We start from the raw sequence: 27,099 nt of genomic DNA on the forward strand, positions 1-27,099 counted from the left end.
GACAGTCCATATTCTCAAAGGCAGCACGGGAAATCCTGCTGAGCCCCAGGCTGGGAGGCTCCTCTGTCAACTTGGAAATCACTGTGGTCTCTCTAGTTCTTTGTCTCATTACCTCTGGCCCCCATCCTCCACCCCCTTGTACCTCTACTTCGCCGCCTGCTCCGGGATGGGTCTGTGTAAAAGGTCAGCTGTGGGTCATTGTCTGCTTCTGTTCCGGAATCCCCTTCGGGATTGAGAAATGCAGATCCAGCTGGAAGGGGAGAAAAAGAAGAGGGTCAACAACTCCCAGGTTCGATGGGGAAAATGTAGCTTCTGGACAGGCTGCAGAGAAGGATAGGGGCATGGGCCTACTTAAATGGTGAGCCCCATGTGGGACAGAGACTGGGTCCAACCTGATTAGCTTCTATCTACCCCGAAGTCTAGGAGAGGGACTGGCACAGAGTAAGCACTTTACAAATAGGCTGACAGGACTAGGTGAGGCAGATTGTGAAGTCACCATAACCAGGATTTGTTCGAACAAAACCCACTGAAACTGCTCCCCACCCTTGAAAGATTTCTGGTCTTACAAGTGCATGAAAGAAGGGAGGATGCTGTTTCTCCACTTGTTGCCATCCATTCTGGGGCTTCCCAGGTCTGCCGGGGATCCCGGTTAAAGGGTGTGAGGGGTCATCTGCCTGCTCTCCTATGGGCCTAGGCCAAGCCGGGCTGGCAAAGAGTGGGTTGCCATTCCGGCACTTCTATCTAGAGCTAGTGTCCTGCCCAGAACCTGAAGCTCTGAGAGACCTGAGAGGGACGGAGGAGACGGGGAGGGATGGGAATCTGGTAGTCCCAATTTCTGGTGCTGAAGTGAGACCACGTAGGGGCCCCTTTGAACTCACTTTAGGCTCAGAAACAAGGAAGGAGAGGGAAGCTGGTAGCCCAAACAACCCTAGACTCTGGTGGGATGAGGGCGAGGAGGTCATGGTTTCGAATCCCGGCTCTGCCACTTGTCAGCTGTGTGACTCTGGGCAAGTCACTTAACTTCTCTGTGCCTCAGTTACCCTATCTGTAAAATGGCAATTAAGACTGTGAGCCTCATGTGGGACAACCTGATTACCCTGTACCTATCCCACCGCTTAGAACAATGCTCTGCACATAGTAAGCACTTAACAAATACCAACATTATTATTATTATGAAAAAGAAGTCACACAACCATCAGGATTCAAGGGTACATGGTAATCAAGTGATTCTGAGATGGGCTCAGTCCAGAAACATTGTTTAGAGCCCTCCTAAGGTGTAGAGGCAGGGCTCAAGTGGCCCACTGGTTCAATGCATCACCTGGTCCAACAGAATAATAATAATAATAATAATCAGCAGAGATTCGTTAAGCACTTACTATGTGACAAGCGCTGGGATATATAAAATACAATCAGATCCAAAACAGTCTTTGACCCACGTGGGCCTGAGTATAAGGGGGAGGGAGAACAAGTATCTTACCCCTGTTTAACAGATGAGAAAACTGAGGCTCAGAGGAATAAAGAGTTTTGCGTGAAGTCATACAAGAGGCCAGTGGTGGAACCAGGATGAGATCCCAGCCCTCCTGATGCTCAGCCCTGTGCTCTTTCCACTAGGCCACACTGCTTGGGAGTATAGCACAAGAACCCCAACCCCCAAGCTCCTCAGAGCTCAGGACTAAAAGGGTGTGAGGAGCACTCAAGGTTCTGCACTGGATTCTGGGCTGGGACCCAAGGAAGACTACTTCCCCAGACAGAAACGGACATCTCTCCTGGAGCTCCGGAATCTGGTGAGAGCTGAGGCTTTTACAAAAGTCCCACGGAATTCTCAACTCCTGTTTTGACCTTTGGCCTTCATCAGCGCCCACTCCCACCACCCCTCTGGCAGGCCCCTCTCCATCCTCTCCCAGGCCCCCACCTCGGGCTTTGTTTGTGATCCGTTTACGCTGGCTGCTGGACGTGTGGGACAGCAGAGTTGCCTGCTGGTGATTGGAATCCACTGGGCTTGTGGCAATAATGTTGTCCTTGTACTTGTTCATCAAGGACAGCTTGGCATTGTCGCTCCCTGAGCATGGAGAAAGAAGGTAGAGATTTTCAGGGGAAAAGGCCAAGGGATAGGGAGGAAGGCCGATGGTGGGGGTGGAGGGAAGGCTTTTATCTGTAGGAACTCTCTGGGCTGGTATCCGGTGGCCTGGTGGATGGGGGAGATGAAAACTCCACCAATGGATACCTTATAAATAACCAAAAGGGAAGGAGAGCAGGACAGAAAACACCTTCACTTGGAAGAAGCATGACATTTTATCTGCTAGATCTAAGCTCGAGGGTCGGGATCATGTCTACCAACTCTACTGTATTCTCTCAAGTGCTTAGTAAAGTAAATGCTAAAAAAAATACCACTGACTGACCGATCGAATAACTGGTCAACCAGGCCCTGCCTCCAATTGGAAGTCGTAGGAATTTTTCCCCTCCTCCTAACCCCATCCACAATGAGTCTTGGATCTCAAAATCAACAATTTCAGGATCTTTTAGATAGAAATAAAACATGTGTCTATGTCTCCCTGAATCACATAAACCTATAGTTTCGCTTCTGGATTTCCTTCTCCTCTATGTGTTCCGAACAGCAGGTTGTTTGCCCCGAACAGAGAGATGGGTTTTATATGAAGGATCTCATGACCCACCAGGGAGACGAAGAGGGCGATGTAGCGTTGGAATCCCGGCTCACTGATTTTGGGACACCGAGAGTCCAAGCATAAGAAGCCCATCCACCCACATACCCACCCACCTCCCCAACCCAGGACAGGTGGCGAGAAGCCACCTTTGGATGGCCGCTCCTGACCAAGGGGACCACCCATCATGTGCCCCTGTCACACCTGGGGTGAGGTCCATCGCGGCCTTGTCGTTGCAGCCTTGTAGCGAGTCCAGGGTGCGGGTCACCTGGCTGGCAAAGTCTTCCCCGCCGTTCATGCACTCACGCTGCAGGTGGTGTCGCAGGTCGGTGATGTCATACTCGTAGCCATCCAAGATGGGCGTCTCGCGGATGCTCAGGGTGCCGCTCGAGTTGTGGCCCTGCACACGGGCGTTGCGCAGGCTCTCGCGCCCGTGCCCTCCAATCAACACCGATGGAATATAGTGGATCTCATTAGCTGCCTCAGCGCTGGCGCTCTTCTGGGGCTGGGGCACCCGGCGCCGCTTGCACCAGCGCCGGCGGGTGTAGAGGATCATCACCAGGCACAGGATGGAGAGCAGCAGAGCAATCATGCCCCCCTGGAGGGAGAGACCAGAGTAGACGGATGGTGGAGCTGAGCTGGGGAGACACGGGTGACCCACCCCCCTCGGGGTGAACCAACTTCATCTCCCATGCAGGGGAAGGGCAGCGTCTGCTTCGATCAAAAACAATCCCAGAAATGGCAGGATGACAGCCAGGACCGAGATCCAGCCCAGAGGGCCCGGAGGCTTGGACCACCCCCCAGGTGGGTCTGGAGGTGGCCACCAAGGAGGGGAATGCTGTCACGTGTGTGCTGGAAAACCACAATGACCACTCATTCACCTGGCATACCAGTGAGGTGGAGTTTAGGGGTTGGGGGTCCCTTCAACAATCAGCATCCCCCCAGTAGCCATCAGGCTCAATGGCTCTGTTCAGGGCAGAATGAGCCATGGTGTCCACTAGGTATGCTGATTCTCAGAGTTTCTAGGGTGCAAATGGATCCTCTTCATTGCAGCTCTAGGCAACAGGGAGGGATGTTTGATATGTATGTCACCTTCCAAAAGACCAACCTCAAAGGATATCTTTGTTCACAATCATCGTCAGTGGTATTTGAGCGCTTACTATGTGCAGAGCACTGTACTAAGCAAAGTACTCGGGAGAGTACAATACAACTAAGGTGTTCATGTGACATGAAGGCCCCCGGCCAGCCCAACTGGGGGATATCTCTACTCACTGGAGCTTTTGGGGGTGCTGTCTCCCTGGCAGCTTCAAGATTAGCCCGCCATTTGGAGACTGTCCATTTTGCACTAAAGGCCTGAGAAAAAGAGCTGAGGATTCCATTTCAGAATTGTGTCAGCAAAAAGTTTCTTTGTGGGCTGCTGTCTCATCCTCCTCCTCCTCCTGCTCCTCCAGAGCCATCACTTCTAAAGCCATTGGTTAAAGAAGTGACACCACTCTTGGTTCTGTCAGAGGCAAGGATGTGGCAGCGCTGGGAGATTGAACAGATGCCTTTGACATTAATACACAGCAGAGCTTGGAGGGGTGGCCTTGTAGGACTGACTTTTCCAGTGAAGCAGGAGGTGTGAATAAATCTTACCTGGCGCAATCTGTATTCACTCCCTTTATTTCCATCAATATCATTCCAAACCTGTCCCATTAGACTGGGGTCTGCCCCAAGGTTTGGTTCTTGACCTTGGGTTTCAATCACTGCCAACGAGCCACACAGTCTAGAGATGAAAAAAACCCTATCAATTCCCAGTGAGTACACCCCCTGAGAGGCAATTCAAAATTATTCCCTCAGACGTATTCAAAAGGGTTTTTTTTTCTAGTCTCAAAATAATTATGCCTTGAATTTATACAGCTCCACTCTTTGGAAAAGTTCAGAGCCCTTCAGTGATATCTCTTTACCACATCCCTAACAGGGAAGGACAAAGCAGACACTCAGGATAACTTCTCTGTGCTCAGTTACCTCATCTGTAAAATGGGGATTAAGACTGGGAGAGGGACCGTGTCCAATCCAATTATTTTACGTCTACCTCTCGGGGTTTAGGACAGTGCCTGGCACATAGTAAGTGCTTAATAAATACCATTTAAAAAAAAGCAAGGCATAAAGACACAAAAGCTCTTATCCAGACCTGAAACGAGGAGTCAGAGGACTTGTCAAGGACAGGCCCCAGATCTAGACTTCAGGTCTCTAGGTTTCTAATCCAGCTCTTCCCACCAGATTAAATTCCCTCAAATTCTCCATCTTCCACACTCTACTACACCTCACTACCTAACCACAGGTTTAGGCTGTAGGATTTGGGTTGGCCTGCCAGATTATGAAAGCAGGTTCCTGATGAAGGCTTTGTCTCCATCTTGCCTGGAGACCCATCAGAATGGTGAAAGACACAGCCCCATTGGAATGGAAGAGCTTCACACTCCCTAGAGTTGAATTGGGTGACACTTAGGGATCCCATCCAGTCTTGTAATTTTCCCTTTCCTTTGTTCAGGCAACTAAACTACCTGCAGAGTAGACACATCACTTCTTTCCTGGCCAATGAAATGACATCCGCTTGCCTGCTAAGGTATCGACCAAGTTAACAGTACCCCTGCAACCACCCTGTTCAACCTTATGCAACCTGGAGGAGAGTACCACACGTCTGTGGATTAGCTAGTGAGAATCTACGCTAGCCAGTAACTGTGCTAATTAGATCTGGTAGGAGGCAGAGAGATAAACCAGGGAGTTAGGGAAACATATGGAAGCTAAACTATAAATCAGACAGGTCACTTAACTTCTCTGTGCCTCAGTTACCTCATCTGTAAAATGGGGATTAACCGTGAGCCTCACGTGGGTCAACCTGATTACCCTGTATCTACCTCAGGGCTTACAACAGTGCCCTGCACATAGTAAGTGCTTAACAAATACCAACATTATTACCTTCCACTTGAGGCTGTCTTTGAAGTGGCCCTCTTACAGCATCTTTACTGCTCCTATTGTGCAAGTTATAGGAATTGGTAGCAGGGGGAAGGACATTGGCTGGGACCAAGTCAGAAAAAACCCATTGATCCTGAGAGCTCATCCTGGTGTCATATATGGCTTATTTCCCAATAGGCCATTAACCATCACTTTCTTCCCCAGGCCCTCATCATGGTCCTGTCTCCCATTTCTGCTTCAGGGCATGCATGGTACCCTAGGAGACCTTCAGGCAGAATTCCCCCAAGTAAACCATATTAAAATCTCAACTCCTCCAAGAGGCCTTAGCCCTCTGCTCCCTCTCTCTTCAGCATCCCCCTTGCATTTGAAGTTGTATTCTTTATTCACCCCCACCGGCAGCCCGAAACAGCGCTTATGTTCATGTCTGTAATTTATTTTGTCTGTCTCCCTGTCTAGACTGTAAGGTCTTTTTGGAAACATCTGCCAATTCTGTTACACTGTGCTCTCCCAGGTGCTTAGTACAGTGTTCTGCACACAGTAAGCACTCAATAAATACCACCGATTAGAGAAGCAGTGTGGCTCAGTGGAAAGAGCCCGGGCTTGGGAGTCAGAGGTCATGGGTTCGAATCCCAGATCTGCCCCTTGTCAGCCGTGTGACTGTGGGCAAGTCACTTCACTTCTCTGTGCCTCGGTTACCTCATCTGTAAAATGGGGATGAAGACTGTGAGCCTCACGTGGGACAACCTGATGACCCAGTATCTACCCCAGCACTTAGAACAGTGTTCCGCACATAGTAAGCAGTGCTCTGCACATAGTAAGCGCTTAACAAATACCAACATTATTATTATTATTGACTGTCTGGACCTGATCTGAGAACCAGCAGAGAAATCCCAACAGAAGTCCCCTCTGCTCGAGTGTCAAGAGCTTCCGCCAAATAACAACAACTGCGGTACTTGTGGAGCACTTACTCTGTGCTAAGCACCGGGATAGAGACAATCATGGTATTTTGAATGCCATGGTAGAGACAATACAATCGATCAAATTTAGTCCCTGTTCCACATAGGGTTCATGGTCTAAATGGGAGGGAAAACAGGAATTTAATCCCCATTTTACAGATGGGGAAACTGAAGCACTGAGAAGTGAGGTGACTCACCCAAGATCACACAGTAGGCAAGTGGCAAATCCAGCATTAGAAACCTGGCCTCTTGACTCCCAGTTCTGTGCTTTCTCCACTGAGCCACAGGGATTTCCATAAACCCTGCACCTGCAACTGTTCGAAATGAGCTGACCAGAGGGCAGTTTAGCCAGTTCCCCTATGGGGAAATGCCCATCTGTGGTGACACCTTTTCCCCATTAAAATAATTTGTTCTACCCTGAAATTATTTGTCCTCATTGTGCTGTTCCAAGTCCCCTAGCCCGGGAGCTCGCTAAGGAATCCCTTTGTGTTTGTTCTCTTCAAATAACAGGGCTCAAATTTGAGCTGTGGCTTGGCCAAGTCAATGTGTTTTGCTCCTTTAATCCCCTCCACCTGCACTGGGTTTAGTCACTCTGTTCTGAATTCCCTCCAGCGTAGCAACGACATTCCAGTAACAAGGGCCCCTAACAGGCTTTGGTGCGCCTCTCCGGCCCTCCAGGTGGGAAGGGGCTGCTGCCCTTTACCCAGTGGGGGACCTGGGTTTCTGTCTGTCTGGCCCAAACAGGGAGCCCTTCTCCAGATGACAGAACAGTTTAATCTCATTTGTTGACCAGGGTAACCCATCACTCTCTCAGAGAATAATTTTTTATTGATTCCTCCTTGTCTTAATCCTTTGAGCAGGTGGTAGGCACTAGCAATACACCAGAAGCCCACTGTTCAAAAGGCAAAATCCTGTTAGTAGATCACAATGTTGACCTTCATCTTGAGGGCTTCTCCTAAAGCCTCCTGTGGCCAGATCTCCAACTTCTTTTTAACCCGGAGCTGCGCCTGAGTCTCTCACCTGCGTGCACAGTGAGCATGCCCAAACCGGGCTTTTGGGAGTCGAGGCGGGAGCTGCGAGTGCTCAATCTGATTGCCCTCCTCTCCAAAGTGCTGCAAGCACACGGATGCTGGATCTGGAGTTTGAAGCAGCACGGCCTAGTGGATAGAGCATGGGCCTAGAATCAGTGGGACCTGAGTTCTAATCCGCCTCCACCACTTGTCTGCTCTGTGATCTTGAGTAAGACATTTAACTTCTCTGTGTCTCAGTTACCTCATCTGTGAAGTGGGGAATAAGACTGTGAGCCATTTGTGGGGCAGGGACTGTGTTCAACCCAATTTTCTTATATCCACCCCAGTGCTTAGTACAGTATCTGGCACATAGTAAGCACTTAAATACCACAATTATTATTGTATTATTATTATTGGTACTAAACATGCTGGCATGAATTTGTAGGACAGACAAGGAAAGAGGCCAATCTTCCAGATTTCCCTTGCCCATACAGCCAAGGGTCCTTGGTGCCTGGGGAACTGCTCAGCCTTCCTGCCTAGCCTCAGGCTTAGGAATCAGTTTCTGGTTTGCCAAGAGGCTCCCGTGATAAATTCCTGGAGCCGACAGCGACCATGACATGCCGGCACTAGGTAAGGGACTGTGGAGTTTTCCAGAACCCTGGGCAAAGAAAACAGAAGACGATCTCTCAAGGACCCATTGTCAGGAGTAAGAAGCCAAGCATAAATGCTAACCTTATCCTTCAAAGCACAGTTCCATCCCATGAATATCAACGGTCCTTCAAATGCAAGAGTAATTCTGAGGCAGGCTGGATATTCCTCAAGGCAGTCTGTGTACTTAAGTCTACTCATACCCCCAAGCGAATTCAGGACTGAGGAAAGGTGATGAATTGATAGGCCCAAAGATGGATGTTTTCTAATGACCCTCAAAGACGAGGGCCACAAGGATCACTATTAGGAGGCTCAGCGCCAATCTCCCTGACAACCCAGCCCTCGGGTCTCAAGCCTGCCCCATGGGCAAGCCAGCCTCAGCCACTGCCACCCCCACCCACCCCCAACACAGTTCCTGGTTTTCTAGTAAAAAAAAAAAGACCTATGGAAGGGGATAAAACACATACCAATTTGGTGACTTCAGCTTTCCAGACACCAGTCTAGACCCAAATCTGTTTAGCAGCATCTCTGCCTAGAGGCAGGAGGGTGGATTCGATGACCCCACAAGACCCTTCCAACTCTAATGGAGGTCCCCAAGAAGATGGTGGTAAAAATTTTTGATCCTCATCCAGCTGAGGTAGCACCAACCTGATAAGTCCGTGATAGGGAGGAAAGAATTTAAGCCCTGCATGTCTGGTATTACCAAAGAGACTGACCAAGAAATAAGATTGGACTGGCCCTATAGAAACAACCAGAGTCCTGCAAAAGGACATGGGTCATTCGGGGGGGAGGCCATCACCCTCAGAAATGATTTTACCCCAAGGTCTAAACGACAACAGCGTGTCCCCAGGGGCTCACTAGATTCGAGGGCCCGTGTCCAGGTCCGGCAGCCAAGAAGATATCTCCATTTGTCCCTGAGGCGACTTCGCCTTTTCATGTGGGCTGGCCCGTGGAAGAACTATCTCCCACCAAAGGGAATGGCCAGTTAAACACTATGGGCATATTCAATAGCTGTGCAATTTATAAATTATTAGGAACATTAACTTCCCTTGGGGGATTTCTGTAGTCTTTAATCGTGTGGAAATGCTCTCCAGTTGCCACGGGCCACTGCGCTAATTAAGAGGCCTCAATGGGCGCTCTGGGGCTTCTGATGTGAATTGCACACACCCCTGGCAGAGACGGCCCTTTCTGACTTGTTAACCCCTAAGAGGGGCAGGGAGCCACAGTCTGCTGCCACAAAGAAGGCAATATGGGCCCAAGTGATCAATCTCCAGAAATGTTGGGGAGTCCGGAGGGTTGGTCGGTGAAGGAGGCTCCTCCACAGCCTTCCAATTCCCCCCACCACTTCACTGGCCAGATGTGCCCTGCCCCCAGAGCCAAGACTCCAGCCTCCGCTGCTAATTTTCTGTCCCTTAGCCCTCTTCTGGGTCTCATCACCCTCGTCTTCATTAATCTGGGCTGCTCGGTGAGACTTCGGGTGTTTCATCTAATGAGAGTCTGAAGGAAGCTGCATTAGAGCCAAAGGGAGTCAGCCAGGACTCACTTCACACCGGCCCCTTCCAGCTCCTTAAGTTGGTTTCTCTGGCTCTTCCAGCCCCACCCAAAAAGGGACCACCCCCAGAACAGCAGCTCTGTGCACTCCTAAAGAATGAGCCCTGGGTCCAGTGGAAAGAGCAGAGGACTGAAGTCGGAAGACCCAGGCTCCATTCCCAGCCCTGTCACTGGGTCATCACTTAACTGGTCTGGGTGTCTCAGTTCTCTCACCTGTGAAATGGGGATAATTATACCAGCCTTCCCCTAACTCACAAGGAGTTTGTGACGGCCAAAGGTGATAACTGATGGGAAAGCACACTGGAAAACAGAAGCTCTGTGTAAATGCAAGGAACTATCATCTTCCCTAGAGGGCTAGCTGGGCAGGGTGCTCACTGGCTGCACTGAAGGTGCAAAGATCAATTGGGACAGGGGGCTGGTCTGTTGGGGTGGAAGTAGCCTACTCAGGGCTGGCCCTGCAGGACCCTAGTTCACAGGCAGGAAAGCAGGCACTGCAAAATGCTAGCTACAGTTTCTAGGAGCCGACAGAACCCATCCAGAGGGTCAAGAAATGAAGGCCACACTGTCTTCAGGCTGGACTGTAGTTGTAGTGACGGTATTTATTGAGCACCGACTGAGTGCAATGCACAGTGCTAAGTGCAGGGGAAGGTGCAGCATAAGCACAACCCACATTGCTTGTCCATAAGGAGCCTATAATCGCCAGGAGAGACAGGCATAACAACAAATCCCATATTTGTGACTGTGAGTGCCCACAGGGGAAAGGCTCAGTCCAGTTCATGTGCAGGAGGGAGAGATGAAGAGGGAGACAGGGAAGAGGGAAGCCTTCTGGAGGAGGGGGCTTAAACAGAGCTCTTGACAGGTTCAAAAGTAGCCCAAATCTCTGAAGCAGCAGCCCTTGGATTGAGCTACAAGAACCCAAGCCCCCTCTGTGCCCTGTGCTGGCTCTTTAAAGCCTCACAAGCCAAGAATGGAGCAGAGAAATGAATACGGCCAGACAACGAGATAACAGTTCAATGCCTTTTCTTGGCCATGTTCCCTTCCTCCTCTCCTCTCTGTTTATATGCAGTAGGTGATCTTGATGAAATAAAATAATAACAATAATCTGCTCCATTAGGACCAAACATTAAGGGAATTATTGAACAAGTAACAGATGAAGCAGCTGGTGAAGTGTACTCTAATGACCATTAGAGTTTAACCCTCTTTTTCTCTCATCATAATGGAGATGCTAAACCTTTCTTCCGCCCACCCTCTCAAACCCTAACTGTGGCAAAGAGAAGAGGCGGTCGGCATTGTCTAGGACAGGCCAGAGCCGAGGGGCAGCTTGGTCAGGGATTCTGACCAACTGGGCTCTGAGATCTGGCAGCCGGATGAGTAGTGTGGGGCCCTGGATGATGGGGGCCGAGGGAAAGAGGTCACCAAAGACCCTCTCGCCTTCCCTTTGGCGATTTGCAAGCTCTAGGTGCCAGGCCAGTGTGGGGCTCAGAAGGATTCTAAGAGTTCAAAGCGTTTCCCTCCTTCCACCGACCACCCAGTTCAGGAAATACGGAGTGCGGGGAGGGTCTCTTTGAGAGTTGGTGGAGGGGTGTCAGGAGAAGGGAGTGAATCGAGTGGGGTGTAAAAATCAGTAGAACCAGGACCTACAAATCCCACTGACAGCCCCAACACAGGAAGTGCAGTAGATAACTTGCCCAAGGTCACACAGCAGACAAATGGCAGTCAGGATTCAAACCCATGACCTCTGACTCCCAAGCCCGTGCTCTTGCCACTAAGTCATGACGCTTAGACTGCAAACCCCATGTGGGATAGGGACCGTGTCTGATCTGACTGTATGGTGTCTACCTCCATGTTTAGCATGGGGTTTGGCCCGTACTTAGCCCTTACGAAAACCCCTATTATTATTATGGGCCTAAAGGGGCAGGCAATTCCACCACACTAAGGGGGACCACGGATACCACAGTGGAATGGAGGAACACATGCCAGTAGCCCACATCCAGTGACCTGACCTTTCCAAAAGCCCACCTGGCTGGGAAGCGTTGCTGGAATGGAGGAAAAGGCCAGACACCTCTCTCCTCCTCCCCTCATAAGGTCTCATTGGATAAATTATCCACAGTCGATGAGTAACTTGGGGAAGTCACTTATCTGTGCCTCAACTACCTCAGTAAAATGGATATTAAAAATGTGAGCACCATGTGGGACATGAGCTGTGTTCAATTTGATTAGCTTGTATCTATCTCAGTGCTTACTACAGTGCTTGGCACCTAGTAAAAAAGGGAATAAACTGCAGGGACATTTGTGGGGTGCATTTTCTGCATGCCTTGTATTCCCCTTAGCTTGTGAGGCCCAGAGACACAGGACTACCACATCTAACACTTTTTAAGTAAATCCCCTAGCACCCGAAATAGGCGTGTCACGAACACCTGCGGTGATGTTGATGGGAACAGCTGTGTTGAAAGGGTGAGAATATGGGCCAATGTGGGTGTGAAGGAGGGTCCATGGGAAATTTCACATTCCTTCTCCCTGGGCAAGCACTTACATCATAATCATCACCATCATCATCACACTAGGGGCATTTTTTAAGCGCTTTCTATATGAAAATGACTGTGCTAAGTAACACGTGTTTATGAGCTAATCTAATCAAACACAGTCCCTATCCAACACAGGGCTCACACTCTAATGGCTAAGGGAAGGCCAGGAACAACTTTCTCCATGCTGGACCCAATCTGGGCTGATGCGGACAGAAGCAGCACAGGGACAACCATTTGCTCTGCTGAGATGGCGTTCCAGCGCCCCAGTTTCTGGGTGAGAACTCCTTTCTTTCTCTGAGGGTCTGGAAAGCGGCTATGTGGTCGGCACAAGGGAGGCAGCCCCCTGGGGCTTCTACAGGTGAGTGCTCAGGCATCAAGGCTGGTGGGGATTCACCCCACCCTATAACCAGGGTCCCAGCTCGCACAACCTCGCAGGGCCAGAGTCTCTTCAACACAGACTCTGCTCAGCTATGCTTAAAAATGATCTGGCTCTTCCTGGCAGGCCTGTGATCCAGAAAGGCTGGCCTGCCACCCGGCTGCTCCCCTGGTGAACACCAGGGTGGTCCCACAAAGGGGTCACTGGCCCATGAGAAGGGAGAGGTGGAGAGTCTCTGCCGGAGGAGAGGGACTGACGGAGTGAGAGCCTCCTAAGCTTCTGAGTCTCAAGATGGCTGCTCACGCCTAAGAAGCAAAGACCTTGCCTTCTGCAGGCCACCTAATCTTTCATTGATTGATTCATTCATTCAATTGCATTTACTGAGCGCTTTCTGTGTGCAGAGCACTGCAATAAGAGCTTGGGAGAGTACAATATAGTATTGAAACATAGGCTCGCCTCCTCTATATCTGAAGGATCTTCAGTGAGGCAGGTCTGCCCTCCAGGGAGGGAAGAGGTTTTGTGCCCCATATAGTATCGGTACACGTATTTTTCTCTTTTAGGCTCCTTACTCGCATGGCAACATGCTTCCTAGGATACTCCCTCTATTCCTGAAGATCAATATTGCAGCCTGAAAAAACCCCAAGGAGGGAAAACTGATCCAGGCAGAGGAAGAGGGATTTAGAAAGGAGCAGCCAAGGGTGCAGAGATGACCTTCCTCTAAGTCGAAAGTCTGGCCTCTGTCTCCCTCTGACAGTCCCTCCCTCTCAAACCAGCCCACTGCTTCATGGCTCCAACTGCCCTTCCATGGAACCAAAATCTCTTCAGATTCAGAGGCTTCACCACTTTCTGCTCTCTCCACTCCCTCTCTGGTTCCTTGGACACTCAGGGACACGTGTGTTCATTGCCTGAGTTATCAATCAATCAATAGTATTTACTGAGCACCTACTATGTGGAAAGCAGCATTCTAGGCACTCAGGAGAGTACAGTACAACTGCCTATTATGAGCTTACAGTCTGGAGGATCAATGAGGTCAGGATCTGGATTCCAAGTGGGCCTGGAGTCATCCACAATCCGTTATTAGATTGCAAGCTCCTCGAGGACTTTGGACAGGCATACATACATGATACAGCTGTTACTGACCCCTCAACAAGCCAGTGCATCATTAAAAATTGCCAAAACAGATGAAGGAGTTATGGTCTCTCCTCCATCAGCTAAAATTTTGGGATTATGAAATTTTGCATCAACTTTAAAGGAAGCAGATGAATTTATAAATGTGATTGAAGGCCCTGATGGAGAGAGTAGCTCAAAGGTGTGAAGAGGGATTCAGAAGAAGCTGGCCCGCTACAGGGTAATTTATGACGACAAGAAGAAGGCCACTGTTTGATATAAATTGGAAAAATACTCCAACTGGGTGTGTCACAGCCCGCAGAGCAAAATTCCAATTTTGCAGCCTCCTGCAAAAGTTCATGATCCTACTATAACTTCTCATTTAGTTAATGTTGTCATGTTATGCTTTAACAAAGATTAAACAATAGTTTAGTGGTGCTTTATGTAACCTACAGCACACAGAGCAATTTGAAATTTTTCCAGAGGTTTTGGAACAGATCCTAGTTGATACCACACACGTCTATGGAAAAAGTGTATTCCATGATCCAGACATGGTATTACAGGACACAATTAATAAAAATAATAATAATTATGGCATTTGTTAAGCGCTTATTATGTGCCAAGCACCAGTTTAAGCACTGGGGTAGATACAAGGTAATCAAGTTGTCCTATGTGGGGCTCACAATCTTAATTCCCATTTTACAGATAAAGTAACAGGCACAGAGAAGTTAAGTGGTTTGCCCAAGGTCACACAGCAGACAAGTGGCAGAGCCAGGATTAGAACCCATGTCCTCTGACTCCCAAGCCCGTGCTCTTTCCTCTAAGCCTAAGTACTCCTCTGCTGCTCTATCTTGAGCAATTCTGCTCTATCATGAGGCACGCCCGCACAGTGCTCTGCACAAAGTAGACTTTCAATACATATCGACTGACCAAGATGCCTCGCCTGGAGAACAGGCAACGTGCTCCTCCTCAAAGGTCTCACCCACAAGCTGATGCTCTTCCATGGGGACCGACGATTCACTCTCTGTCCACCCAATTCCACCCTCATCAAATTTCCAGCAGGGTCTGTCTGCCCCTCTAAACTAAGCTCCTTGTGGGCAGGGAATGGGTCTACCGACTGTTATATTGTAATAATAATGTTGGTATTTGTTAAGCGCTTACTATGTGCCGAGCACTGTTCTAAGTGCTGGGGTAGACACAAGGGAATCAGGTTGTCCCACGTGGGGCTCACAGTCTTAATCCCCATTTTACAGATGAGGTAACTGAGGCAACGAGAAGTTAAGTGACTTGCCCAAAGTCACACAGCTGACAAATGGCCGAGCCGGGATTTGAACTCATGACCTTCTGACTCCAAAGCCCATGCTCTTTCCACTGAGCCACGCTGCTTACTCTCCCAAGCTCTTAGTACAGTGCTCTCCATAAAGTAAGTACTGAGTAAATACTACTGAATGATTGCATATATACACATATGCACAGACACACATCTAGCTGGATCAACCTGGCTAGAATACTGGAAAGAGGCAAAGAGGGAAAAGTCGAGGCATCTAAACGTTTACAGCCTAACTTTTATAACCTGCTGCTAGACTAGGAAGAGAAGAGATAGAAAGAGGCATTTTTCAAAATAGCTGTTTGTCCTTGCCAAACTACTAGCCTCACTGCAGACAAACATTATTGAGTAATTCACCCCTTCTTTTGAAGCATCCTCTCTCATTGTTTCCTAACAAGGCTCAGACCCACTAGGTGACATTTTCTGACCACTTTTGGTGACTTAGGGCAAGTCAGTTAAATCAGTTTACTTCTCTGTGCTCCGGTTTCTTCATCTTTGAAATGGAGATGAAGACACGGACTGTGTCCAACCTGATTAACTTGTAGTTACCTCAGTGCTTAACACATACTAAGTGCTTAACAAATACCATAATTATTATTCATTATTATTATCTCTCTCTTTCTCTCTCTCTCTATCTCTCTCTCACACACACACACACACACACACGTTGGGTGTTGAATGGTGGCTTCGGGATCTGGTCCCTGTTACCAAGCCTGATGTATCCCTCAAGCTCCAATTATGCCAACTAGAACTTTTGTGTTAACGGCTATTGACACTGCCTCTTCAGGGGAATTTGCTCTCTGAGGACTTTGCCTTTTCCCTGAGCTGCTTCCTCCGGGGTTCGCACCAGCAGTTGCCATGATCCCGTGTTGTTGACTGCCTCCCAAAACTCCCAGCCTGAGACTCAAGAGGATTAAACTACGCACATTGTCCTGGTGGGTGACTGGAGGACATGGAAGGTCTCATCCCTCCTACCTCAACTCCTCCCATTGGCCTATCCCACCAATAACTGCAGCGAGAGCTCAAATGAAAACCTCTTCCTGCTTGGTCAAGATCACTCAGAGCCATGAATTGTCCTGTTCGACCTGTTCTACTGAACCACCCAGCTCTCTTTCAGGGACTCAGTTGAGAGGAGCTCCAAGGACCCTGCCTTGGATGCTTTGATTAGAAATTGTCCCACCCATCACAGAGGCAGTCCTCCTCATCTGTTCTCGGCCTTCTAGCCCCTGGAGATGACACTACACAATTGGCACCTCAGCTGGAAGGGTTGAAGGTGTTTCAGTCCAATCACCTCAAACCTTCCATACCAACAACATATTGGCAAAGGCCTCATGACATATTCTAGAATAGCACATAATCATTTTCTCTCCATAAAATGAGCTCCGTGACAGGAGAAAAGCCTTGGTCAGACAATCCCAGAAGCAAACAGGAAGAAGAGGCTGCAGGAGATCCTTTTGTCCACTGCCCTGCTGCCAGGCCAGATGGCCAGAACCCCCCTCCTTGCCCACTAGCCCGGAAGACAGCCTCCTGAACACTTCCGACATGTGGAATATGGTCCCCCACTCCATCAACGATCTCTGTAGACATCTCTGGGGAGATTCCACCACCGCCCTTCCTAATAAGCTTCACAGCTTCTCAGCTCTAACCCTCCAGTTCTTTCTAGGGTCTAACAAATCCCTCATGATATAAAAGGAGCCCCTTCACTCTTGCTCTGCCAGCAGAAACAGACCGGGGGCTCAAAAATAAACAGTTGGAGGTCGCATGTCCCCCACAAAAGTCATCTCCAGTTGCCAGGCCATTAGGAACTGCGACAGAAGAACGTAGGCCAGCACCTTCTCTGCCTTCCCCTACCCCATTAAAGAGTTCAAGGGAAGGAAGGGGATGGCTTGGAGAAGCAGCGTGGTCTAGTGGAAAAAGCACAGACCTGGGAGTTGGAGGACCTGTATTCTAATTCCAGTTCCACCATTTGTCTGCTCTTTGACCTTGGGCAAGTCACTTCATTTCTCTGTGCCTCTGTGTAACATGGGGATTAAATCCTCCTTCCTTTGATTTAGACTGTCAGCCCTGGATGGGATAGGGATTGTGCTATCTGGTAACCACCCCAGTGCTTAGAAGAGTGCTCGACACATAGTAAGTGCTTAACGAATACCATAAAATAAAAAGAAGGGTGCCTGACAGCACCAGATTTTGGTGCCAGGTCTACAGCCAGAAGTCCTGTTGGTTGGTCCTCAGCTATGGTCACAAGGGTACACAGATGAACAAAGATAAAAGGGAGTCAGAGGACCTGGATTCTAATCTTGGCTCCACCACTGGCCTGCTGGGTGATCTTAGGTAAGTCACTTAACTTCTCTGCACACTGGATCCTCACAGACGCTCAATGAAGATTAATCGGTAATGCTGAGCTCTCCAGAATGGCTTAGCAGCAGGCTGAACAAGGCCATTGGATTTCAATGGCTTTGGCCCCCAGAAGAACCCTGGGTAGATAGCCTAGTCGGGAGGGAGGACAGGATGTGAGGATTAGGAAGATTCTAGTGATACAAAGCTCCCTCTGCCCAACGTCTTCCCTTTGCAAAAGACAACACATTTTCCAATGATTCAATGCCAGACTTATAAGCCTTGTGTCTCTCCCTCCCAGCACTCATCACAGACCTTGAGGGGTTTCTAAGCAATCCTGGGCCATCATAAACCTGTCAAGAGAGGTTGTGGCAACAAGGGGAAGCGGGGAGAGAGATAAACTTTTTTCAGGGCTCTCCAGTCCTGACAACACTAGGTCTAATGAACCAATATTTAGTGGAGTGGGATGGGGAGTTTAAATCGGCCAGCCAGCCAGCACCTTCTGGAAAGTAAAGTTGTGTATGATCAAAGATTCAAGGGATGTGACCCAGTGGGCCAACTGGGGGCTGAGATCTGCTTCAGGCTCTACCCCAGGCAGCCTTGGGTGGGGAGCACTGCCCTTTGGCAGCCACCCAGAGAGACAGAACATGAGGGAGACGAGATGGGGAGAGTAGTGATGGGGAGAACCCAATTCTCAGGTTCACCTGGCAATTCTGGGCCCTAGAGATATCCGGCTGGTTGCCCAGCTCCATTAGGAGGATTCTCTACTGGGACTTTAGGTGGCAATTCAGCCTGAAGTCCTGGAGGCAGGGAATTCCAGCTGTGAGATAGCATGCATGCCTGAGCTCCTCATGGTTGGTCCAGGAGCCCACCTGAATGACTGATGTCTCGGGGTGGGGGAAGGGGGGCCTCACTCCGCAATGTTGGGGTCGCCTGGGATCTGGGACTGCCCTGAGGAATGTCCAGTGGCAGCCGAGTGGGAGTCAGGGCTGGAGCAGGGATGAGGGAAAATGCCTGAAAGGCCACCTGTCGTGCAGAGGGATGCCCTGAGTCAGGGGCCTCAGGGTAGCCGCAGAGGAGGGACCAGGGATTTGGGCTCCAAAATAGCTACTATTGTCTGCACAGCAAAATCCCCCCTTCTGGTGGATGCTTAAAACAATAGGCTTGTCCCACGCAGATTCAGCTCCCAAACAAATATTTCCACCTCACAATTACCTCACACACTTGCCCCACGCCAATAGGGCCAAAGGGATTTTCTGTCAGCTTCAAGGTGGCTGTGATAAATGAACAAGGAATGATAATGAATGTCACAGCCCTCCTGGGGCCCCAGAGGGCTTCTCTCGTTCCTAGAATCTCAGGCCTTCCCTGAAATGCTGCCCACTTGGCTTCCATTCTTTCCGTGCTAGGAAACTTCTGCAAAAATGCGGGTTTTGGAATTGGGACTCTGGGCCACCGAAGGGGCTTTGGGTATGCACGCGGGACCCTTAGTGAACACTATTCATCGAGGAGACACCCATGCTTCTGAGCGACCCAGCCACTTGGGGAGTAAATTCAAGCCCAACTTTAAAATTGGGAAATGACGACAGAGTACAGGCCACTTGTAATTTACTTGGCCAAGTGCTCAGTACTGTGTTCTGCATGTGGTTCAGTGCTCAATAAATGCCACTAATGATGATTGGTGGGAGGTTCTCAGACACCAGGTAACTAGAGTAAAGGTGCCTGCAAAGTCAGAGCAAGGAAACAGATCCCCAACCAGTGGGATGCTCTTTAAGCAGTGACCATAACTGCACACCAAAGGTCAAGGTCAAAGAGGTCAAATCCCAGTCTGGGGGGGGCAACCCAAATTGGTGCCCCACAATTGAGGGGGGAAAAGCGGGGAGAGATGGTCGAATGAGAGCAGCTTTGGTGGGGAAATTGGTGGTGCCATTCTCTGGTGCCCTTAAAACTTCCAAACCCTAAGCCCCTGCCCAGGGTGGTGTCACAGATAACCAGAAAACAAAGGACGGCTTGCATGTTTTATCCATCTCACCCACATCACCCTACTAGCAGTGACCTTGAATGACGGAGGAGCACAATATATTTTGGTGTGTCATCTATTAGGATGCCTGGAAACTCACTGGAATTGTTCAGGATAAAAAAGATTACATAATGTGCCAAGTATACTAAACATCCCGAATCTCACGTTGTCTATCCAAAGCTCTCCAAGGGGCTTCATACATTTCATATGATGTTAAATATTATTCTACCCACTTTCCCTGTGGAGAAACTGAGAGACATTTTAACTGGAGGATTTTTTGAAGCTAAGTACAAAGATATGTCACCTATCACTTTAACAACCTGTTTTCACCCTCTCAACTGTTCAAAATGGTGTGTTCTTGAGTGGTGTAAATGTTTCAAATGTGAACTGTCTTTTTGAGCTAAGCCTCCTCCACCACATTTTAAGCCATTCCCAAAGTAAAAATGCACCTTGCTATAGAACTAGTCAAACTTTTCAGATCAAATCCAGCCCACCCCCACCAACCCTGCCGATTGGTTAGGAATAGGGACTGCTCAGGTCTGAAAACTAAATTAGTTTAAATGAGTGTATAATCGGAACCAGCCTGGTAATGAAAGGTCAGGTCATGTTTCAACTTGCAGAGTTATTTGCTCTTGCTCTGGACTTCTCTCTCCCCATTGTAGCAGATGGTAAAATTAGATTTGGAAAAACCTGACAGTGAACTCCTCACACTATTGGAAAGCTGAATACAGTACTTCAATCACCCCACAGAATTAGGAGTTTTGTTGTCCACTGTGCCACACTCTTCAACCCTCCATCTCCCACGCTTACACCCCCTACTCTCCAAGTTGTTATTTTAAATTCAATAGATTAATGCAAAATATAACAACAAACAGAAAGATCTCCATTAAGGTAATAGGGATGTAAACATGAGGGCCAGGAAATGCAAACAGTAAGGTTCTTAGAGAAACATTAATTGCTTTTACCCTTAATGGTAATTTTTTGGATTACTAATTAAGCTTTTAAGCATACACTTGGTTGCTCAGAATCTAAAATCTGAGTACGTATGGGCTTCTGCCAAAACCTTAAGTCTTATCGTTTCTAAACTACAAAATATTCCAATGTTTTCCCAATAGAAACTATATGAGGATTGCTTTATACACTTAAGGATGATTTTTTGGTATCTCTGTGCATCCTGATGTTTTTTCCTACTAGCAGTATTGAGAGGTAAGATTTTATTTCTCAGTTGGGTGGAAGGATTTCCCAGTTTCATAACTGGGACCGTGTCTACCAACTCTGTTATTTGTCCTCTCCCAAGCACTTAGTATGGTGCTCTGCACACACTAAGCACTAAATACCGATTGATTGCTTCTAGTTATTTCCTTGTATTTCCAAGCCTTGCATCCAAAATGGCTGCCACCTCACAGTTAGGACTGTCTTGTCTTCTTGTCTTATGTGTCGAGTCAATTCCGACCCAGAGCGACAGCAAAGACACATCCTCCCAGATAGCCCAAGGTTGATCAGACAAAGCACACCAAGCCTCTCAGGATGGAGTTTTTGGAGGGGACGCCCTCAGACTCAATTTTCAAAACAAAAACATAAAAAAGAGACTATGTGGGTGGGGAGATGACTCAGTTGCTTCTTGCCAAAGTACACCGGCAATGAGGGGAGTCAGGGTCTGTGTACTGGAATCTTGTGTCCTTGCTCTTCTTGGGGTGGAGAAAGCAGGAGAGCGGGGGCAGGGGACAAACCGGGAGACATTACCCAAACAAGAAATCAACTCTTCTGCCTAGATCTCCTGGGCTTGCTGTGTGCTGTGTGGATCCTTTTGTTGCCCAAAGACTGGACTCAAAATTTAAAAGCAAATGCAGCTTAAGCAGAGAATCCATTGAATAATCTCAGGAATTCTTTGTCTGAAGGAAAAATGAGGCCAGAAAGGACCATGCAGGAAAATTTAAAGCTCCCTCTCCATCCCTTAGTTCTGCTAGCTTCTGCATTGTCAAAGTCATCATCATCATCAACATAACAATAATTGCAGTATCTGTTAAGGGTATACTATGTGACAAGTCCTGTGATAAGCACAGGGCTAGATAGAATTCAACCATATCAGAGTCTCCTAGACTAAGGGTGAGGGAAAACAGGTATTCTATCCCCATTTTATAGATGAAGAAACCGAGGCAAAGAGCAGTTCAGTGAGTTACCTAAGATGACACAGCAGGCAAGAGGCAGAACCTAAATTTCCTCATCTGTAAAATGGGAATTAGAAACCTGTCATTTTCCCAGCGGCCCTGCCCTTTCCCAATGCGGGACAGAGACTGTCTAATCAGTGAATGGTATCTACCCCAATGTTTGGCACATAAAAGCCTTTAAATACCAAATTACTATCAGTATTTCAAGTGCACATAAAAACTAGTCTCTTTCTCTGTCTTTCAATCTACTCAAAGGTTCAGGAAGTGCCCTGTGGCTGGCTCCCTCCACTTCTGACTCTCTGCTGTGCCCGCATATTTCCTGCCTCTTGCACCTCCACCTCTGCTTGTTTTCCCTCAGGTAAAGCCAACACTTTTTTTTGTTTCCAACCTTCCTTCACTTGGCAACAAAGCAGTAGAGAGAGCAAGGGGAGGAAGCAAAGTCTAAATGTCAGGGAGCAGCCCACTCTGATTCTGATTTCTGTGGTTTCCCCAGGGCTCTCGCCTCGCCAACAGGCTACGGCCCCTCACCCAGAAGTGAAGGGGACGAATACCCACCCATGCTCTGCCCCATGGCATGGTTCCCTGATGCCCGAATCCTTCCGGAACCTCTTGGTTCCACTCCCCGGCGGATAGCAGGTCCTTCCACGTCGGCGACCGTCCCAAGTTCCCAGGGAGTCCCGAGGGCTAGGGGACTGCAGGACCAGCGCGTCACCATCCAGCGGCCCTCTCTTACCATGACGGAGATGTGCAAGATCCGCAGCTCCTCTTCGGCCGACTCGCTCTGGGGTTCTTCAGTCGGGTCCAGGCCGGGCAGGTTCGGGGCCCCATCCTGATGGTGGATGTGGAACAGCAGGGTGCCGTTCTCCAGCCACTGCTGCCTCCAGCGCACCAGGGGGATGTCCTCTGTGTTCCCAGAGATCTCTGCGAGGCAAAGACAAAGCCCACAAGTGACTAGGGGATAAGCCCAAGCACACATATGCCTCCAGCCGTCGTCGGTTCTGATCGCACCATCATCGTCGTCAGATGCCAGGGGTGAGAGCAAACAATCGTATTTATTGAGCACTTACTTGAGCAGAGCATTGTATTAAGCACTTGGGAGAGTACAATTCAGTTGGTAGACTCGATCCCTGCTCTCAAGGAGCTTACAGTCTAACGGGGGAAAGATGAACATTAAACTAAATTTCAGATAGGTACATACCAGCACTCTGAGGGCCAGCGGATGGTGGGGACTCTGAGGGGATCAGGGCCCACTGCCTTCCCCCCGCCCCCAGAACAGTAGCAGTCCTGTCCCCCGGGGGCTCTCCACTGCACCTCCAGAGGGAAAGGCCACCCTTGGAGGATAAAAACCCAAGGTGAATCCAAGTCCTCCCTCCTCCCAGGATCAGGGTCGTTCTTCACACCCTGAGGTCAGCCAGTCCAGTTCTCCCCGGCATTAAGCACAGGGTTATCTTGTTCTGCATACTGAGAGGGCAAGTCAGCCAGTAACTGCGTTTGGGTTTGCCATGTGTAACCACCACGAAGGAATAGGGATCGTGGCCAGAGGGGATCCCGAGAGGTTACATTGCAAGTGAAGGAAGCTGATGGGTCATTTTTTTGTGGGTTTTTTTTTTATTGTATTCTATGTGCCAGGCACTGTTCTAAGCAGCGGAGTAGATACAAGATAATCAGATTGGACACAGTCCCTGTCCCACATGTGGGTCACAATCTTCATCCCTATTTTACAGATGATTAACTGAGGCACAGAGAAGTTCAGTAACTTGCCCAAGGTCACACAGTAGACAAGTGGCAGAGCTAGGATTAGAACCCAGGACCTTCTGATTCCCAGGCCAGTGCTATATCCACTAGGCCATGCTGCTTCTCCATTTCTCCCCCATAAGCTTTTCCCATAATTCCCAAGAGAGGTCTGATAACTTGCTGTGACAGAAAAAAAAGCGATGGCTCTAAATCCTCACCTTTTTTTCCCCATTTTCAGTTGGGAAGATAAGAAACAAGTTTCAGTGACCAGGAAAAGGAAGGATTTGAAAAACCTAACCAGATGGAACAGTATGAACCCTACTCCTCTTATTCCTCCTCAGATCAGTCACTATCTATGCAACCAAGTGCATCCTGGTCTTGGGAGTGGATTGAGTCAGGCCTCATTCCGGCTCCAGGGGACAGAAACCTGAGAGAAACCCAATGCTTTGAACACAAGGTGAACAAAACACAGTCTTCTTGTTAAATAACACTCACAGAGAACAAGAAACATGATTTTGCCGATTGGGCCTGTTTTGGGTGGTTGCTTCGGTGTCTTTGCTGTTAGAGTTTGCATGTGTCTGATGAAACCCAAAGTGTCGGCCAAAAGTGGGGAGAAGATGGCCAAAGGCCACGGGATCACCATTGTTAAAGTCACATCATACCTGTCCTGCCTCCACGGGAAACTCTGGAATCAGCAAGTCAGCCTCTGGAATCAGAAAGTCAGCCTGACAGACCGCATAGGCAGAACTTTGGACTTTTTCCACCCCTGCTGACTCCAAAGGTCTAAGGTTGGTGATGGGAAATGTTGTGGGAGAGGTGGGAGGTGAGGGGTGGGCAGAGATGCTGGTTAAGCACTTACTATGTGCCAAAAACTGGGGTGGATGTAAAGTAATCAGATCGGATACCACGGTCCCTGTCCCATACAAGGCTCACAGTCTAAGGAAGAGGCAGATCGGGCACTGAATCCCCATTTTACAAACAAGGAAACATATCCAGAGATGTTAGGTGATTTGCCCAAGGTCACACACCAGACATTTATTAAGTCCTTACTATCTAGCTAGGCACTGAGGTAGATTCAAGGCTATAAGATCGGACATAGTACCTGCCCCACACAGGGCTTAAGCTCATTTTACAGATGAAGAAACTGGGGCTCAGAGAGGCTAGGTGACCTGCCTAGGGTCATTCAACCCAGCCATCAGCAGAGCTGGGGTGTGCAACTACATGGTGGCTGGAGTTGGCTGGGCTGGTAATGTCCAACGTCCTAGATTAAAGGGGACCGCGAGGACCGGCCCGGGCTCACCTATGACTCAGTTTGCTCCATGGTGGCCTTAAGCATCTCTAGATGAGGGAAAAATCCACCGAATCAGCTCCCAATACTAGAGGTGAGCCTACGATCTGGGGAACAAGGTCAATCCTAGCCCTTTCCAATCACAAATCACAGGAAATTTGACTTACCATCCCCATAACGTGATGAACTTCTCACTACATCAAGGCCTGGGGCTAATCCCTCCTGAGAAAAGCAGTCCTGTCCTCCCTTCCGCGTCTTGCTGTTCCCTCTCCAGCAGTGGAAAATGTCTCTCCATCTCCTCCTTTCCACTGACGTAAATGCCTGAGAAGCAGAGATTCCTCATGTGCTCGCAAATGGGACAGTGAAATCCCTGGGTACAGGCTTTTCCACCTCTCCAGACCAGGCAGCCAACTACACGCTCACTATGTTCACACCCTCTCTTTGCCCTGCACCAGCTCTCTTCATAATTCATTCAGTATCGATATTTTTAAAAATAATATTTGTTAAGCCCTTTCTTGTGTCAGGCATTGTATCGAATGCTAGGGTAGATACAAGCTAATGAGGTTGGACACATTCCATGTTCCCCCTGGGATTCACAGTCTTAAGCCCCATCTATAAAATGGGTAACTGAGGGACAGAGAAGTTAAATGACTTGCCCAAGGTCACACAGCAGATAAGTGACAGAGCTGGGATCAGAACCCAGATAATTACTCTCCCCGCTTTCAAACGGCCTTCCCTGATTAAGCTCCCCTTTCCTCTTCTCCCACTCCCTTCTTCATCACCTTGACTTGCTCCCTTTAGTCATCGCCCCCCAGCCCCACGGCACCTATGTACATATCTGCAATTTATTTATTTATATTAACTGTCTCCCCCTCTAGACTCTAAACTCACTGTGGCCAGGGAATATGTCTGTTTACTGTTATATTACACTCTCCCAAGTGCTTAGTACAATGATCTGCACACAGTAAGCATTCAATAAATATGACAATGGATGAATGAAAGTCCTTCTGACACCCTTCTGCTCTATCCTTTACGCCTTTCTGCTTCTCTTATGTTTCAGGCGAAAAAAAGGAAATTTAGGGAATAAAGATTGGGGTTTATTATTATTTATTTCAGTAACATTGGCATAGGAAGGCATTCTTCAGTAATATCATTCTGTTCCAGGGTCAGACCACGACTGAATGGCTAAACAGATGCTTGATATCCCAGTTGCCTGTTGGCAGAGACAGCAATGTTGGAACAGCCCGGTTTAATTCAGGGCACTGGACTCCAGCTTCCATCCCAAAGCTGACAACAACCAAGTGTTGTTGTAGGTAAGCACATTATAGTGGAGGGGGAGGGATGGCACTCACCCAAGAGATCAGTTGAAACGTTGATATATGCCAGCTACCCAAGGGAACACCAGGCTCCTTAGTGGTCAAAGAAAAATCAATAAATGGTATTTATTGAGCATTTATTGCAGACAGGGTACTCTACTAAGTGCTTGGAAGAGTACAATTCAACAGAGTTAGCAGACGTATTTCCTGCCCACAAGGAGCTTACAGTTTAGAGATTAGAACCTAGGTTCTCTGTTGGCCAGACCTGTACTCTTTCCACTTGGCCACTGTTGGGGAATGTCTCTTATGGCTTACTGGAAAGAGCGTGGGATGAGAGGACTCATAAAACCCCGTTTCTCATGCTAGCTCTGCTCTGGCCTGCTGTGCGACCTCAAAAAGGTTACAGACCAATGTTTAGGTCTAATTCAAAAAGGCCAAACCATCCCAATTACACACTTGAAATGCCCAACATTTCTGCCTAGTCAGTGACAGTAGAAATACTGTACCCTTTAAGCACTTGATATTCACTCACCCTCAGCCCCACAACACTTATGTACATATCTGTAATTTTCTATCTGTTTCCCCTTCTAGTCTGTAAGCTCCTTGTAGGCAGGATATACTACCAACTCTGTTGTACTGTACTCTCCTACTGTGTGCTCTGCACACAGTTAGTGCCTAATAAATCACTGCCTGATTGATTCTCCAAAAAAATGCACTAATTCTACTTAAACCAATCCTGTCATAATTAGAATGGATTTGCAAATTGACCTGAGTCTGTTTTGGCAGTGAAAATGTTAACAATTTGAATGTAATCTGAAGTGATTTTTTTTAGTTAACCCTAATTATAAAAATTGATCTGGAAGGGTGTAGAAATCAGGTTGTGGTGTGTGAAAACCAAAAAATCAATTTGCTAATTATTCAGAATGTATACAACCACTTATTCTTCCAAGAGATTGAAAAAGCAGATTTTTTTCTTCTATTTCTAGAAATGTTTTCAATTTCTAATTTTTGATTTAATTTCCAGGATGCACCACAGACGTATCAACCCTGTTATAGTGAAAGGAACTGGCCTAAAGTAATTCAAGAGGCCAGAGCAGATGTAAATTAGAAAGGATGTTTTTTATAGT

At 48.3% G+C, this 27,099-nt stretch overlaps 1 protein-coding gene across 2 annotated transcripts in view; it reads right to left on the reverse strand.

The window, feature by feature from the left end:
* The window catches only part of ASTN1 (astrotactin 1), a 151,130-nt gene that overhangs the window by 70,089 nt on the left and 53,942 nt on the right, over positions 1 to 27,099 (reverse strand). The window contains exons 2-5 of one of the 2 annotated variants that reach the window (XM_029080582.2): positions 22,368 to 22,555; positions 2,865 to 3,258; positions 1,913 to 2,059; positions 143 to 250 (exon numbers count right to left, since the gene is read on the reverse strand). In XM_029080582.2, coding sequence (XP_028936415.1) covers positions 143 to 250; positions 1,913 to 2,059; positions 2,865 to 3,258; positions 22,368 to 22,555 — 837 coding nt within the window. The remainder of the gene's footprint in view (positions 1 to 142; positions 251 to 1,912; positions 2,060 to 2,864; positions 3,259 to 22,367; positions 22,556 to 27,099) is intronic. The other variant, XM_029080583.2, reaches the window with a different exon arrangement.

The sequence above is a fragment of the Ornithorhynchus anatinus genome, chromosome 16 (assembly GCF_004115215.2).
Source record: "Ornithorhynchus anatinus isolate Pmale09 chromosome 16, mOrnAna1.pri.v4, whole genome shotgun sequence".
NCBI classification, from domain to species: domain Eukaryota; kingdom Metazoa; phylum Chordata; class Mammalia; order Monotremata; family Ornithorhynchidae; genus Ornithorhynchus; species Ornithorhynchus anatinus.